Source organism: Copadichromis virginalis, linkage group LG12 (genome assembly GCF_057382275.1).
Source record: "Copadichromis virginalis isolate Kocher_CV1m ecotype Utaka linkage group LG12, C_Virginalis_male_GT1.1, whole genome shotgun sequence".
NCBI classification, from domain to species: domain Eukaryota; kingdom Metazoa; phylum Chordata; class Actinopteri; order Cichliformes; family Cichlidae; genus Copadichromis; species Copadichromis virginalis.
In genome coordinates this window covers 33,964,525-33,978,618 of record NC_140629.1, presented here as the reverse complement: position 1 = coordinate 33,978,618, position 14,094 = coordinate 33,964,525, and the positions used below count along the sequence as shown (strand labels likewise).

Genomic DNA, 14,094 nt, shown 5'->3' with positions numbered 1-14,094 from the left:
TTAGAAATTGTAACAATAAAAGATACACAATATCAAACATCATAACAACGAAGATATATATCTCCTCTTTAATTTTTAAATATTGTCTCTCCCATTTTGAACAATTCCTTGCCCTAATCAGTGAAAATTAAAATCAAACTCAGGAGTAGGTTTTTTTCCCAACAGCAAGAACTACAAGTCTTTAAAGTCCTAATCACCAAAATAAAAGAAAAAAAGTGTTCTGGCTATCTTGATTTTTTAAATAAATGTCACGTGTCACTAAACGTCTTGTTAAATTTAAAAAAAAAGAAAGTCTACACCTTTCCTTCTTAGATGTAGTTTGTTCACTTTTATACGACACTGACATCTTAATCTCATTATAGTTTATCTTTGTAAGTGTTAATATTTAAGCATCTTAACACATGACAAAGAGTGTCACAAATGTTTTCTACATGTTTTTGCATTTATTTTCTGTTCTGGTAATGGTGCTGACAATAAAATACACATATCTGTCCATATGTCAAAAAAGTGCAGTGTGCCCATATATTTATCTAGAGCCTGAATTTGAAATATCACCTAACCTATACTTTACACGACAGGTTTCTCTGAAACATTTTCTTGATCATCATAGGTTAGTGAAAAAAAGTTGTGAGCAGTAAAGTACCCAAGATTTTGTTTACCATCTCCTATCTCTTTAATCAGCTTGACTTCTCAGATTTGTTGCTGGCAACCTCCAAAGCATCTTGATTCCCAGGCTGCATTATACTGCATCAGTCAAGGATAACAATTTAATATCACAGCCTGCATTTTGACAGCATTCAATCCTTAATGTTTGGTTTTTTTTTTTTCCTGCAACTGCTGTTTTTGAACAATCCAGTTTCTATTTGTAATGTCTGCGTTATAACCTATATTCTAACTGAGGAGCCTCACTGTGATCAAGATCTCTTCTGCAAATTAAACCTGAGCACAGAGGAAGAAGAAATGAGATAAGGCACACAATAAAAAACAGAAGATTCTACTCACATACAAACATCAACAGGCATAGTACAGAGTTGTCTCACTAGGCCAAAATTAAATGTCTCACATGAATCAGTGGAAAAGAATATTTGTTTTTCCATTTAACTTTAAAGCATATTTAAATCATTCTCTAGAAATATTTTGAAGGGGTGTGTGTGGCTGTGGACTGCAGGCTATATAAGTGTGCACACAGCATGAGCCTGTAGTAAACTAATAGATATCATACATATTCAGTAAAAGGACATCTTTGTTTCAAACATGTAAAAAGGGATAGTTTTGTCTCTAACCTCTAGCCTGGCGTTTCAAGCATAGTAAGCTCTCTACTCTGCTCTGTAATCTCGCGAGAACGGCCCCTCACGGTGGTGCCTGGGCGATGCGATGCTGTTGCTGTGGGTTTGATTGACAGGAAACATGTCGGTGTGGTGGGAGAGAACCGGGATGCAGCTGCTGCCTAGGGAGACAGGGAGTACCTGCATCCAGTCCGCACATCAGCACCTTTAAAACCAGCAGGCTTTTCCCCGATGCGTCTACTTATGGTGCGCTGAACAGCTTCTTCTTGTTCTTTTCTTTTTTCCCCCCCCAAACATACATTTGAAAGAAGTGGAACCCAATGGATGCAGACCGCGTAGTCCCGCTTGGTATCTTCATACTGTGTTTGATTTAGCCCACAACCAGAGACACCTTGATGAAACAGCAGGAACTACGAGGACTGTTGTTGCAATGGAGTCGATTCTCTCACGGCTCAAAGCCCGTCTCTAAACCTTCAACATCTCGTTTCATGGCGTTTTGCAGGTTGCTCCGTTCCGTGGGTTTCACCACGCTCTTTTCCTGAATAATCATCAATATTTTTCCCCCTTGTTTTTGAATTAATTCATTCCTTTTTTGTTAAGTGCAACGGAAAAATAACGTCCACTGTTCACAAAACTATGAACGAGGAGATGACAAAAAGCGAGGAGCAGCATCTTAGTTTGCAGAAAGCCTTGCAGCAGTGCGAGTTGGTGCAAAATATGATAGACATAAGCATTTCTAGTTTGGAGGGTTTACGGACCAAATGTGCCACATCCAACGACTTGACACAAAAAGAGATACGAACGCTTGAGGTAAGCACCCTTTGAGCGGAATCATCGGATTTCTGCTGTGCATCTACATTCAAATCAATACGGGGGGGTGGGGGGCTGCCGCCGTTTGTTATTTATTTCAAGGCCACTATGCATAATTTTTATGTGTCTTTTCTACGGCAGACTGCTTTTCTGCTGCCACTGCATAAATATATAATGATTTCAGCTAAAGCCCACTGCTATCTGTTTTGTGCAGTGCAATAAATCAAGAGGCCACGGGGCTGCAGTGGGCTGTTATAGACTTGCGCATTCTGCAGGTGGCGGGGAGAGAAGGTGGCTCTTCTCCACCAGAATAATATCTGAGGCAGCCGAGGCCTATAGGCAGCCCGTGTTTACAATCCATTAGCAATATGCCAGCCTGCGCATCTGTTCTCGCAGCCAGGCCCTGCCGTTATGCAAGGCTGGCAGATTACTGAAATTGTTACAAAATATCGTTATCCGTTAATTGGCCCGTGGGGTATTCCGTAAACTGCGTTACGTAATGGTCATGTTGTGTGTTGAGATATCAGGCTGCCCTTTTTGAGACTACTTAGACCAGTCGAACAAACCCCTGTTACAGGATATAAAGATGCAATAAAGTGCGATAAGCTCACTGAAAACTCACTGTAGACTATTGAGCACTGCAGACACAGCACGGCATTTAGGGCCTGTAAGAATGTTATTGTGATGTCTCATGAGATTGAAACAAATACCATTAAGTGATAAGGTCTCCATAAACTCACCACTGAGTCTTTGTGTGCGCCATCAACAGACTTTAAGTCCTAGTGGGAAAATAATTAAGATACTATGTTAACAAAATACCAAGAAATCACTTGTGAGTGGCACATACTTAATCTCATCCCCACAGGAATATGAGACTGTGCATAACACATAAACATATTGCAAAGTATCGATGTCTGAGCTGTTAAACGGAGTTTGCAAGTGCTGGACAGGGGACAGGAATGTAATCCAAGTGAAGAGATAACTAAATATATAAAGTGCAAATGCTCTGCCAGCAATGAGCAGGCTACACTGTGAAGATAAATGTTCACTATGTTCCCTGCATGCTTTGCAAGGCGTTTTGGATTACTAGTTATAAGCATTATGGGGGTATTATTTTTATTTCACCAGTAAAATTAGCCTGACAAATTTTTGTGAATGGATTTATCAGAATGGTTTTATTGATTGTGTCATAGTTTGACCTATTTCTCCAAACTTAAGAAGGGTAGGGATATCCTTTTAATTTGCCTAAACCAAAAGTTAGGATATACCCAAGCTATGTGTTCAGTTCTTTTCAGAAAATTTTGGCATACATTATTAGCATGTTTGTAGCAACTGTGCTGCATGGCTAATACCTGTATAAAACGGACACGTTGGTTGAAGGAAAAATAATCTTCTCTCAGTAGCCGAGTTAAAGGATTGTATTTGGAGTGCGAGGAGCACCGCTTTCTCTGTCATTTTAAAATTATGCTTAACTTCAGTCTTCCACAGGTTGTTAGACAGGTTGTTACATTACAAAGACAGAGGTTTTTCATATTGACACTGAATTTGAGAGACATTATCCTTTAAAACAAGAGTTTTCAAAGTGCAGCTTGCTGTAAAGCATGCACAAACTTACATTCCCACCTTAAAGGGATCTTGCAAATTTTTAAACATTACTGGTGCTACACACTGTTTCCATGCTGTTGCTTTGTTAGTGTAGTTTGTATCACTTGTTCTACTCAACAGGAATGCAACAAGCAACAGGGGTAGTGTAAGCCATTTCTGCATGGCGTTGTAATCCAAGGAAAATTTAGGCTAAAAAAAAGACAAGAAGGTGGTTACAATGCAGGTTCAAAACATTCACTTATTATTCTGTTTGAACTTTGAAGCAAACATTGGTCTGTGGAAACATTTCTTCACAATTTTACTGAACACCTAATACCCTTTACTAGCTTCAATGGAATAAGCCAATCAGAGTTAGCATTTTGAATTTTCAGCAAAAGCTTTGAATAAAAGGAAGTCGCTATCAGTTTTTTATCATTCAAAACTAGGATGAACATTGGAACATAGGAAATCATGGTTGCTGACTTTATAAAGTTTTTAAACCTGAGTCACATTTAAATTGCTCAGCAGAGTTATAGGGAAATTATTATTGATTAAAGTAACATTGATAGCCTTTTCAGTCCATTAAAGCTCTGTCTGTATACATCAACTTCGGAGAAAGAATTTCTACTTCTTTAGCTCATTACACTCAACTATCAGTGGTTGTTGTCACTCCCTTGTTTGCTACAGCCAGAATGTCACACATACATCTTTGGTTAATGTACAGTATGATTATGGATCAAGTTTTCCTGTTGTCCAGCAATAAAAAGTTAGTCTCGTAGATGGTTCATCAATTACTGATGGAAGTAACACATTACAAACTAATGCTTTTCTGCAATCACATGATAGTCATTACTGTTCCTAAATTCACCAATTTTGATATAGTTAACAAACAATTATGTCACTGACTTTAATCAGGATAAGTGGATAATAAAAAGTAACCAAAAGTATTTTTTTATAAGTTCTTGTACAACAGCCTTGTTGTATGTAGGAGATAGAAGAAAAATATCAACGTGACCTGTAGCTTTTGATAGGGAAAGATTAGAGATCATGTGTATGTCCTCTATGGGACAAAAATTTGGGTTGTTATTTGGCTATGTTTTCAAAAGTTTAACATTATACTGTGACCTGTAGTACATAACTGATTTTTAAGTAAGAGCTCTGATGCCAGGTTCAATCTAGTCTTTTTCCATATTAAGTCATAGAACTCGATAGTGGTGATGTCTGGAAGCTTTAAATGAATCGGTTAAAGTAAGTAGTATAGTACAAATTCAGCAGTTTGACAGCCACGAGTTGTAAGTCTGTGTAGATATTTTGGTTTAATGTTGTTGTTGTTTTAACAGAAATTGAATTAATTAGAAAGAAAGACTTTATCATCAGTAAGAAATTATTGCAAATAAAGGGAAACACACTTTTTTTTGCGTTATTTCAGAAAGTTAGTGAAGTGAAGTTAGTGAAGTTAGTGAAGTGAGAACTGTGTGAGCTTCCTGAGATATTCTGAGAATGAATCTATTTCAGTCATATGAAACTAAGTTTGGTCTGTACATAGGCAAGAATCTTCAACAACGTTTTGATTTTCCATCACATCGTTAGAAACATAAAGCTTTAAGCTTGTATACCATCACTTGTTGAGACTCATTTATTGTACTGCAAACTATGTGATGACGCCATTTCTCAAATACACTGATCATATATTCTTGCTTCATATTCTAAAAAATTTTGTTTTTTTATACCTTGGGACATGGTCATTATGTATAATATTAATTATATATATATTATTATTAATATAATATACATAACCCAACATATGACAATACTGACTAATAATATCAGCCAAGTAATTTTTCAGCAAGGCTCTATTTTCTATTTTTTAAAATGAAGGGTGATGCACGCTTGTTAGCATGCCACACAATTACATTTTGCATTTCAACTAGTAGAAATTAGGTCACTAGTGTTATCCATCAATGTTCAAATGTACCAGATGAAAAAAACATTTTAACTTGTTTGTCTGAACATGAAATGTAGCATCAGCTGTTTATTTTTTTTCCTTCAGCGGTGGAACCATGGTGTTTTTATAGAGTCAGATGATTAAATAATATGAAGAACAGTTCAAGCACTGTAGCTTAGAAGGATAAAGACGTCATTATGCTTGAAGCAAACTGTGTCACACCAAGTGTTGACCAGGCGCAACAGAATGAGTATTTATACCTGTTGCAAATGACCACAGAAGACTCTTTTTACCGTGTCAAACTGTATTTCCACTTAATGCTGCCAAACAAAAGGAAAAGGAGGACAGTGTGTCAGAGATGTTATTATCTTTTAAGGTGATAATTCAAACTTGTATGTCCACAGTTGCAAAAAGATGCTTGTATACATTTTTTTTTAATTTGGAGAAATCTTTCTTTTCACCTGCATCTACCACATAGACTTCTGCAGTTTAAGCTCACTGTTACAGCCCGCATGTTGTGTGGGTATGTCCTGTTTGCCCCACACATTCAACTGCCACCCATTTCTCTTGAGGTGCCAGTGCACAGCTGTCTCTACTCAGGAATTAGCCTCACCACAGTATAAAAGCAGGTGTAGCACTACTCAGGCTCAGCCTAGGCCAGTTTCAGTGGTGGGGTGTGGACAGGCTAGAACTGCTAGTGAATAGCTGTGTTTCTTGGATGGCGGAGGATTGTGTGCTTTAACAGTATTTGTCAGTTTAGTGGTGTGCTTGACCTACTGGTAAGTAGCTAGTGTCATCTTTCAATAGCTTTCTTTCTTTTCTTTAAAAAAAACCCCAAAAAACAAAAAGCTCATGTTTGAAAATTCTTTTTGTTTTATTTTTTGTCACTCAACTCATCCCCTAGCCTCTTTTTAGGGATGCAACACTCCCTTTTTGGTGTGCACCCCCCCCCCCCCCCCCCCCCCCACACACACACAAAAAAAAAGTAATCACTATAGTTTGTTTTAATATCCTTCATTTGTGTTCCTGTTTTTTCACTGTCTGTTAATACAACAAGAATGGCTCTATTCATATAATTTATTTTTTTATGTATATATATGTGTGTATATATATATATTTTTTTTTCCTTAGACATAGATGGTTGAAAATGTACTACAGTTTGCCAGTGGGCTAAATTCAGCATTACAAGTTCAGCAATTTTGCATTTAAAAAAAAAAAAAAAAAAAAAAAAGAGGTCTGAAATTGCACCACTCTTTCTTATGCAGTTGGATATGCTTAAATTATAGTGCTTGGCATTTATAATGCTGGAAAGTACTGGACTCTAGTTAAGGAGATTAGATAAAGCTGGTGTGGAAGTTACACTCTGCTGTAACTTCATCAAGTGTTCTAGTTCATCTGGATTAACGGTATAGCAGTTGTGAAGAGATCAGTGCAGCTCATGTCTCTAATGGGAATAGCATGATATAGGCTCATCTGATTAAAGAGCACTTCATTTTAGCAGCTATGTTGGTTTAGTCATTTTAGCCAAAATTATATTGCTTTCGAAAAATTCTGTTTTACCACAGCTGATCATTATAGTTTAGAGGCCTCTGCTGTGCAGCTATCTGGTGCTATCATATATCAGCTAGTGTTTTAAAAATAAATAAATAAATAAATAAAAAGAGAGAAAAGAAAACAAAAAAACCCCGCCAGCTTTATGAAGCTTAAAGAATGTTAGTTTATGCTAATGCGAGCAGCTTGCTTCACTTCAGAAACTAATTCAGTAAAGCTGATGGTAGCTATTGTAAACCTTATGACCTTTCCAATCTGAGCCTTAGCGATGCACTGATGTCCAGGTACTTTGAAAATATAAGCAGCACTAACAGAAGATTTAAACTTGTTTAGCAATATGTGCAGAAAGCAGACAGAAGGGGGGGGGAAAAGAGAAGTGTTAAAATCCAAGATAATTTTCAGTTTGTGGCGTGCTATTGTTAGTCCGCTAGACCAAGTAGCTTATGCTTGTGCACCTGCTGTACAGTATGCTGTTCATTCTTGTTATTAGTTTAGTTTGCCAAATGTGCTCAGACTGCGACTTTATGATAGTTATGAGTCTTTGTAATATTTTAAATAATAAGCCAGAAACATTAAAGAGATGTAACAAGGTGTATTGAGGGTCCTGCTTGAATGCACAAACTAAACAAAACTCTTCATTTTGAACAATAAATCTTACACTGTAGAGTTAAATAGTTATATTTTCTCTTACTGTTTTGTTACCTAGCTGTATGTGGAGTCACTAACAACCAGTACCCCTCACCAAAATCAAACTGAGTATTTCTAGTGGTGATAATGCGTTTGTGACAGCACAAGGTTATGAAATAGTTTAATTAGTGCTTTGGCCCTTAAACTCACTATTCCCACTATAGTTAGGGCAGCCAAAAGTTGTCACCAACACCACCTTGGGATTTTCACCCAAGGAAATGAGTAAAAACACCAGTGAGGTACACGGGTTCATTCCACTAAAGAGGAGACAGGAGATGTGGTTCAAAAATGCAAAACTTTCCATTTATTTTTTCTTTAAAAAGGAAAAAAGACATTTTTAAAATTCTACACATTCAACCATGCAGGGAATCGGGGTTAGGAGTGTTCAGGAATGAGGCTCACCAACAGAGGAGAATAGTCAACATGAAGGGGAGACAGACTCAACAAATAAAAATGAACATAAGTGGATCACCTCAGGCACTTGTGAACATGCAGTCAATCGTGAAGGGAACCTGCACCAACCACACACAACACAGGAACAAGCCCCTCCATCATCTTCAGCTCTCAGCCTGGACACAAAGGGAATGAAATCAGAGCAAAATTGAGTATTTTGGTCTAAATAACCCAAAATGTGATGTCCACATAGGTGGACGCCAGGTCCCAGGAGGTTAAAGTAACTTTAAATAAGCAAAATGTTTTAACAACAAAACAAAAAATACACAAGTTAAATAATGCAGGATCAAATAAACATAATCCAAAGCTAACCCCACTTCAGACATGTACACACACATTAAAATTATTAGGGCCCCAATTAAGGAGTTGCAAAGCGGTGCGCAAAGCAACGCTGAATGCAGCTGACCCAAACGATGCCAATGAACAAAACAGAGAAACAAAATAGCAGGGCATCCCGCAGAGCGGCACCAGCTTATCTGAAAAATGACAAATTGCTTTTAATAAATCGGCAATTTAAATTCAAAGCCAAATGCAGAGGAAAGGGCAGCTTATATACCAGACCTCCTGAACTACTCCACCTTGACAGGAGAGGAGCACTTCCTGACCCAGTGGCAACAGATGGCACAACATCCCAGTAACTTCTACCGTGCAAGCAGTACTTTGAAATGTTGGTAGTTTTTGGACCAAAAAACTACCAACACTATATTATGCTTGCCTGGGGAGTAGTGGTAAACTTCACACCACAAACAGGAGATGCCACAAGCAAGAGGCTTTTAAGTCCACAGCTTCTGTGGAACAGGCAGAATGTACATGCTGCATCAGTGGACCTATACACATGCAGCAGGCGGACAAAGACGCCAGGTAATGTGACCATCGGTGGACCATAAACAAGCAGGTGACAGAGCCTCCTTATATACAGCGGCACTGCCAGCAATAAATCAGCAGATTCAAAACGGGCATAATTAATCATCGAGAGCAGGCTTAAATCATCCTGCTACACATGCGAGAAAGGGTAATTTCATGCAATGCTCTGACTTGATTTTCCTGACATTGCCTAGAGTTTATGTACATTACCTAAAAGAAGTCACGTTACATTATACTTCCAGTCCATCTGATATACTTGTTTCTAGTCTCAGATTGGACAAAATTAGGGATAAATATATCAGAGAGACAGCCCAGCTTGAATGTTTTGGAGACAAAATTAGAGGCAAGGCTGAGATGATTTTGACATGTGCAGAGGAGAGGCAGCTGATATGTTGGACAAAGGATGTTGAAGATGACACTCCCAGGCAGGAAAAGAGGAAGACCACAGAGAAGATTTGTGGATTATGTGAAGTCGAACACGCACAGGTTGGCGTGACAGAGGAGGATGCTAGAGATAGGAGAAGATGGAAGCAAATGATCGGGTGTGGTGGCCCTAAAGGGAGCAGTCAAAAGAAGAAGCTGGTTCAAGTCAAACCTTAATTTTAGATTAATAATGAGATAAATCAGTGAGTATTAATCATATATCTGTTTAAAGAGATTATTTAAAAAGCAAAGTTCGGGTAAAGCTGATGGGATGTTATTAGATTAGCATGTGTTTACAACCAAAATATTGATCACAGCAAAGTATAGCCTATACTGCATCCCAAGGGGAACAATAATTAATAAATAAATAAATAATACATCTATTATTCACAGAAATTTCTCAGCCTAGGTCAAAGTGGAAATGAATGACAGCTCAACAAACTCGCATTCAAGATTCCAACACATGGGATAATGTTCATTGGTTACTTAACGCTGCTGTATGTTGTTCAAAAATAAGCTCACCAACTTATTGATATATTTTCTGACATACAGTAAACTATTAACTGATTTAGCCAGGGTACATGTGTGTTTCTTTGTAAGTGTGGACTGTTCAGTTTCTTTATCAGGCAGTGTTAGCAGCCGTGGGCAGCTGCTGTAGGGTTTTCTGCATTCAGAGGTGACTTGCTGGTCCCTCCTCCACTGGTTTCTACTTTGGTATGCACTGATGTAGGACAGAACTCTCTAATTTCTAGCAGTCATTTTGTAGGTGTACTTTTGGAATGGGGCCATCTACATGCATCACCCTTAAGTCTTCAAGCATCACGTCACCCACTGTTTCAGCTCGAAACTGCGTAGTAACAAAGATGCTTGTATGTCCCGCTTTCAGTGGTGTGAGGCTTTATGCAGCCCGATAGAGTCAGAACAAAGTGTCTCACAGCAGAGTCTGGAATGAGGGAAAATATCTCATTCCAGAGATGTTTGCATCTAAATGATTATCCTTTTCTTTATTTTGCGCTTTCCTTTAACCTTCAAGTGACCAATTAGGGTGATTTATATCCCCGAGTCTTATGTTTCTATATGTGACACTGTCATATTTTTTTAAAATCATAAAAATGTTGAATATAATAATAATAATAATAATAATAATAATAATAATAATAATAATAATAATAATGGATTGGATTTATATAGCGCTTTTCAAGGCACCCAAAGCGCTTTACAATACCACTATTCATTCACTCTCACATTCATACACTGGTGAATGATGAATGTATTGATCTACTTCTTCTGCAACTTTTAGCATCTTGGGTAATGGAAAAATCACTTGTGGGTCAAACAGTCACTAGCCACTTTAGTTACATCTTGCTAGTACGAGGTTGGACTCTTTTGCCCTCAGAACTGCACTAACTCTTCAGGCACAGATACAACAAGGTGGAAGAAATATTCCTCAGAGATCTGGTCCATATTGACATGATGGTTTAACATCTTACTAACATCTTTCTCCTGATAAGAGTGGTACCCAGTGTGGTCTTCTGCTGTTGTACCTCATCTGCTTCAATGTTCTTGTGGATTCACAGATGCTCTTCTGCCTAATTTGGGTGTTTATTAGAGTTTCTATTGCGTTACTGTCAACGTGAAGCAGTCTGACCATTCTCCTCTGGCCTCTGTCACTTTAAGCATTTTCACCTAAAGAACTGACACTCACATGATATTTCCTCTTCTTCAGATCTATCTCTGTAAGCCCTAGAGATGATTGTGTGGGAATATCTCAGTAGAACAGCATTTTCTGAAATACTTATACAGCCCATCTGGCATCAACATCATGCCACATTCAAGATAATTTAAATCAGCTTTCTTGCCCATTCTGATGGTCGGTTTGAATTTCAAGTATTCATGGCCATGTCTGCTTGGCTACATGCACTGCTGTCATGTAATTGGCTGAATAAATGTCTGTGTTATTGATCAACTCAATGGGTGTACTTAATAAAGTGGCTGGTGAGTGCATATCACACTGGAAATATATTTTTCAGAGGTATTACTTTTATTGTAATTTGTTGGTAATTAGTCCAAATGTAAACATTCTGATGGTAACCATTTTCAGATATTTCATTAATCTGCAAAGGTGTTTTGAATATTTTAAATATTACACATCTAAAAAAATAAGATGTTTGTTTAGGTTTTGTTTTAAACAGAAACATGGAAGTAGCAAATGATGGACATATACCCAATATCACGACTTCACTGTAACTTCCTGATATGTAGTATTTTTGGAGTCACCAGAACAGCTACATCTTAGTGATAAGATGATCCCAGTATATTATACAGAACTTTAGTTTTAAGTATCTAAATGAATGTTGTTTTGTTCATTTTTTTAATGTAAAATTGATTGAAAACCAGAAATAATATTAGAACATTTGAACATATCTGTCATATATGAAGAAAAAGCATGTATTTGACAAATAGTTTATCAAATATGTATTCCGATTTTTTTTACAAGAATTATGCAATGCTTCCTTCGACTGCGCTTTTATGCTGTTACATTTGAAAAAATGTATTTATATTTTTGCTGGTTTTTAAAAAAGAAAGGAAAAAAGAAAAGAGAAAGCAAAAAAACCCCCCAAAAAAACCCCGAGTAAACCACAAAACTATAGAGCCAGCTTTTTGAATAGTTGCCTGTATATCTTAGAGATTTGTGTGCACAGCTAAAATAAAAGTGTAGTGATCTAACTGTGATAAATCACACAACTTTCAAAATGACAGACGGAACTCACTATGGATGCAAATTTCTTGCTGTCGCTAAATAACATGCTTGCATCTGACCCATGAGTGAACTTGTGTTAAATAATATTTTCAGTGTAGAGTTCCCTGCAGGGAGAGGGCACTCTTTATACATGACTGTAAACTGCTTTAATTTGGACAAGCACTCAACTTAGCAGTGTAGTTTAGTTAATAATAAGTAAGTAAATAAGGATGTTTTAAAGTGAATACTGTCACCAATGTATTGAATAAATGTTATGCTTACTTGCAAATACATAGGCTCTTAAATATAAAACTGCTTCTTGATTGAGCATTTGTAAAACATTTTTAGAAAAATAGAATAGTTCAGTCAAAATTTTGCTTTTTAGTGTTATTTACTGTAAGTTGGATTAATGAGACCACAGACAAGTAGCTGCATTTATTTAACCCCCCCCCCCCCCCAAGTTTGCTTAGAGCCTGCTTGGAGCCTATATACGTGGTTAGCATGTTATAGTGTTTTATGTGTGTGAATGTTTGCACAGAGCCTTTTGGCTCACCATTTGATGACAAATTGTAGGTCACTCGGACCCAAGTGGATTGTGGTATACTGGCAGACATGGCAAATATAACACTGGCACTGCTGTTCTTTACATTGCCACAACTTCTTTGTTGGCTGTTTGGTGTTGACCACTGGTTTTGAGTGGCGTAATATGAAATCAGGAGCAAGGTGTGAATAGAGCTACCTGTTTGTCATCAGGTGCATTTGACATGTTAGGTGAACCTGTAAAATTGGCTAAAAACTACACAGCTAAAAATGTAACAATTAAAAATCAACCAGTATAATATTTACTTATTTATTTATAGCTATTTTAGATTTAGATTTGTGTAGATATTGATATAAATTTATGGTGTGAGAGTGAGCTACAGAATTCACTTGGAATCAAACTGTAAATAAATTTGATAAACATCCATCCAACCATTCTCTTCCGCTTATCCTTTTCGGGGTTGCGGGGGGCTGGAGCCCATCCCAGATACCATAAGGCAAGAGGTGGGGCACACCCCGGACAGGTCGCCAGCCTGACACAGAGAGGCAGACAATCACTCACATTCACACTTATGGGCAATGTAGATTCTCCAATTAACCTAACACCACCAATTACATATCTTTGGTCTGTGGGAGGAAGCGGGAGTACCCGGAGAGATCCCACACAAGCACAGGGAGAAAATGCAGACTTCTATTTTGATAAACAGTCAATTTAAATTATACAATTTAAAAAAACGAACTGTATTATTTTTTTGTTTTTTTTGCTGTATGTTGTCTTACAAAAATATACAACATCACATGCAAAGTTATTACAATTTATTGCAGCGCTATCGCCAATTGATGATTTATTATTTTTGCAAATGACATCCTCCTTCACTAACAAGCCACGTGTCTGTGGCAGGAAGAATGACTTCTAACAAAGGAAAAGCCTGCATGCATCTGCCCACTTGTATGTGTCTTTGTATCAGCACCATTTTTCAGTTTAGAGGAGGTTTCTGATATAATCACAGCTTTCAACCAATAATCACTCAGCAGCGAGTTGAAGAGGGGTTAAATGATGAAACAGTGTTTCATTTGCTTTGCCTGAGCTGATTAACCAGGCTGTCCTGGAATTTCTGTGACACCAGAGGCTCTTCCTAACTGACTGATAGGATATTACCATGACTATGGTACTGGCATGACCTTATGTGACTGCTTTGATTTCTGGGATT

At 37.5% G+C, this 14,094-nt stretch overlaps 1 protein-coding gene across 3 annotated transcripts in view; it reads left to right on the top strand.

The window, feature by feature from the left end:
- Positions 1–1,355: 1,355 nt before the first annotated feature.
- The window catches only part of ksr2 (kinase suppressor of ras 2), a 125,236-nt gene continuing 112,497 nt past the window's right edge, over positions 1,356–14,094 (top strand). For all 3 annotated transcript variants that reach the window (XM_085476193.1, XM_085476194.1, XM_085476192.1), the window contains exon 1: positions 1,356–2,096. In XM_085476193.1, coding sequence (XP_085332319.1) covers positions 1,923–2,096 — 174 coding nt within the window. In that variant the 5' untranslated portion in view covers positions 1,356–1,922. The remainder of the gene's footprint in view (positions 2,097–14,094) is intronic.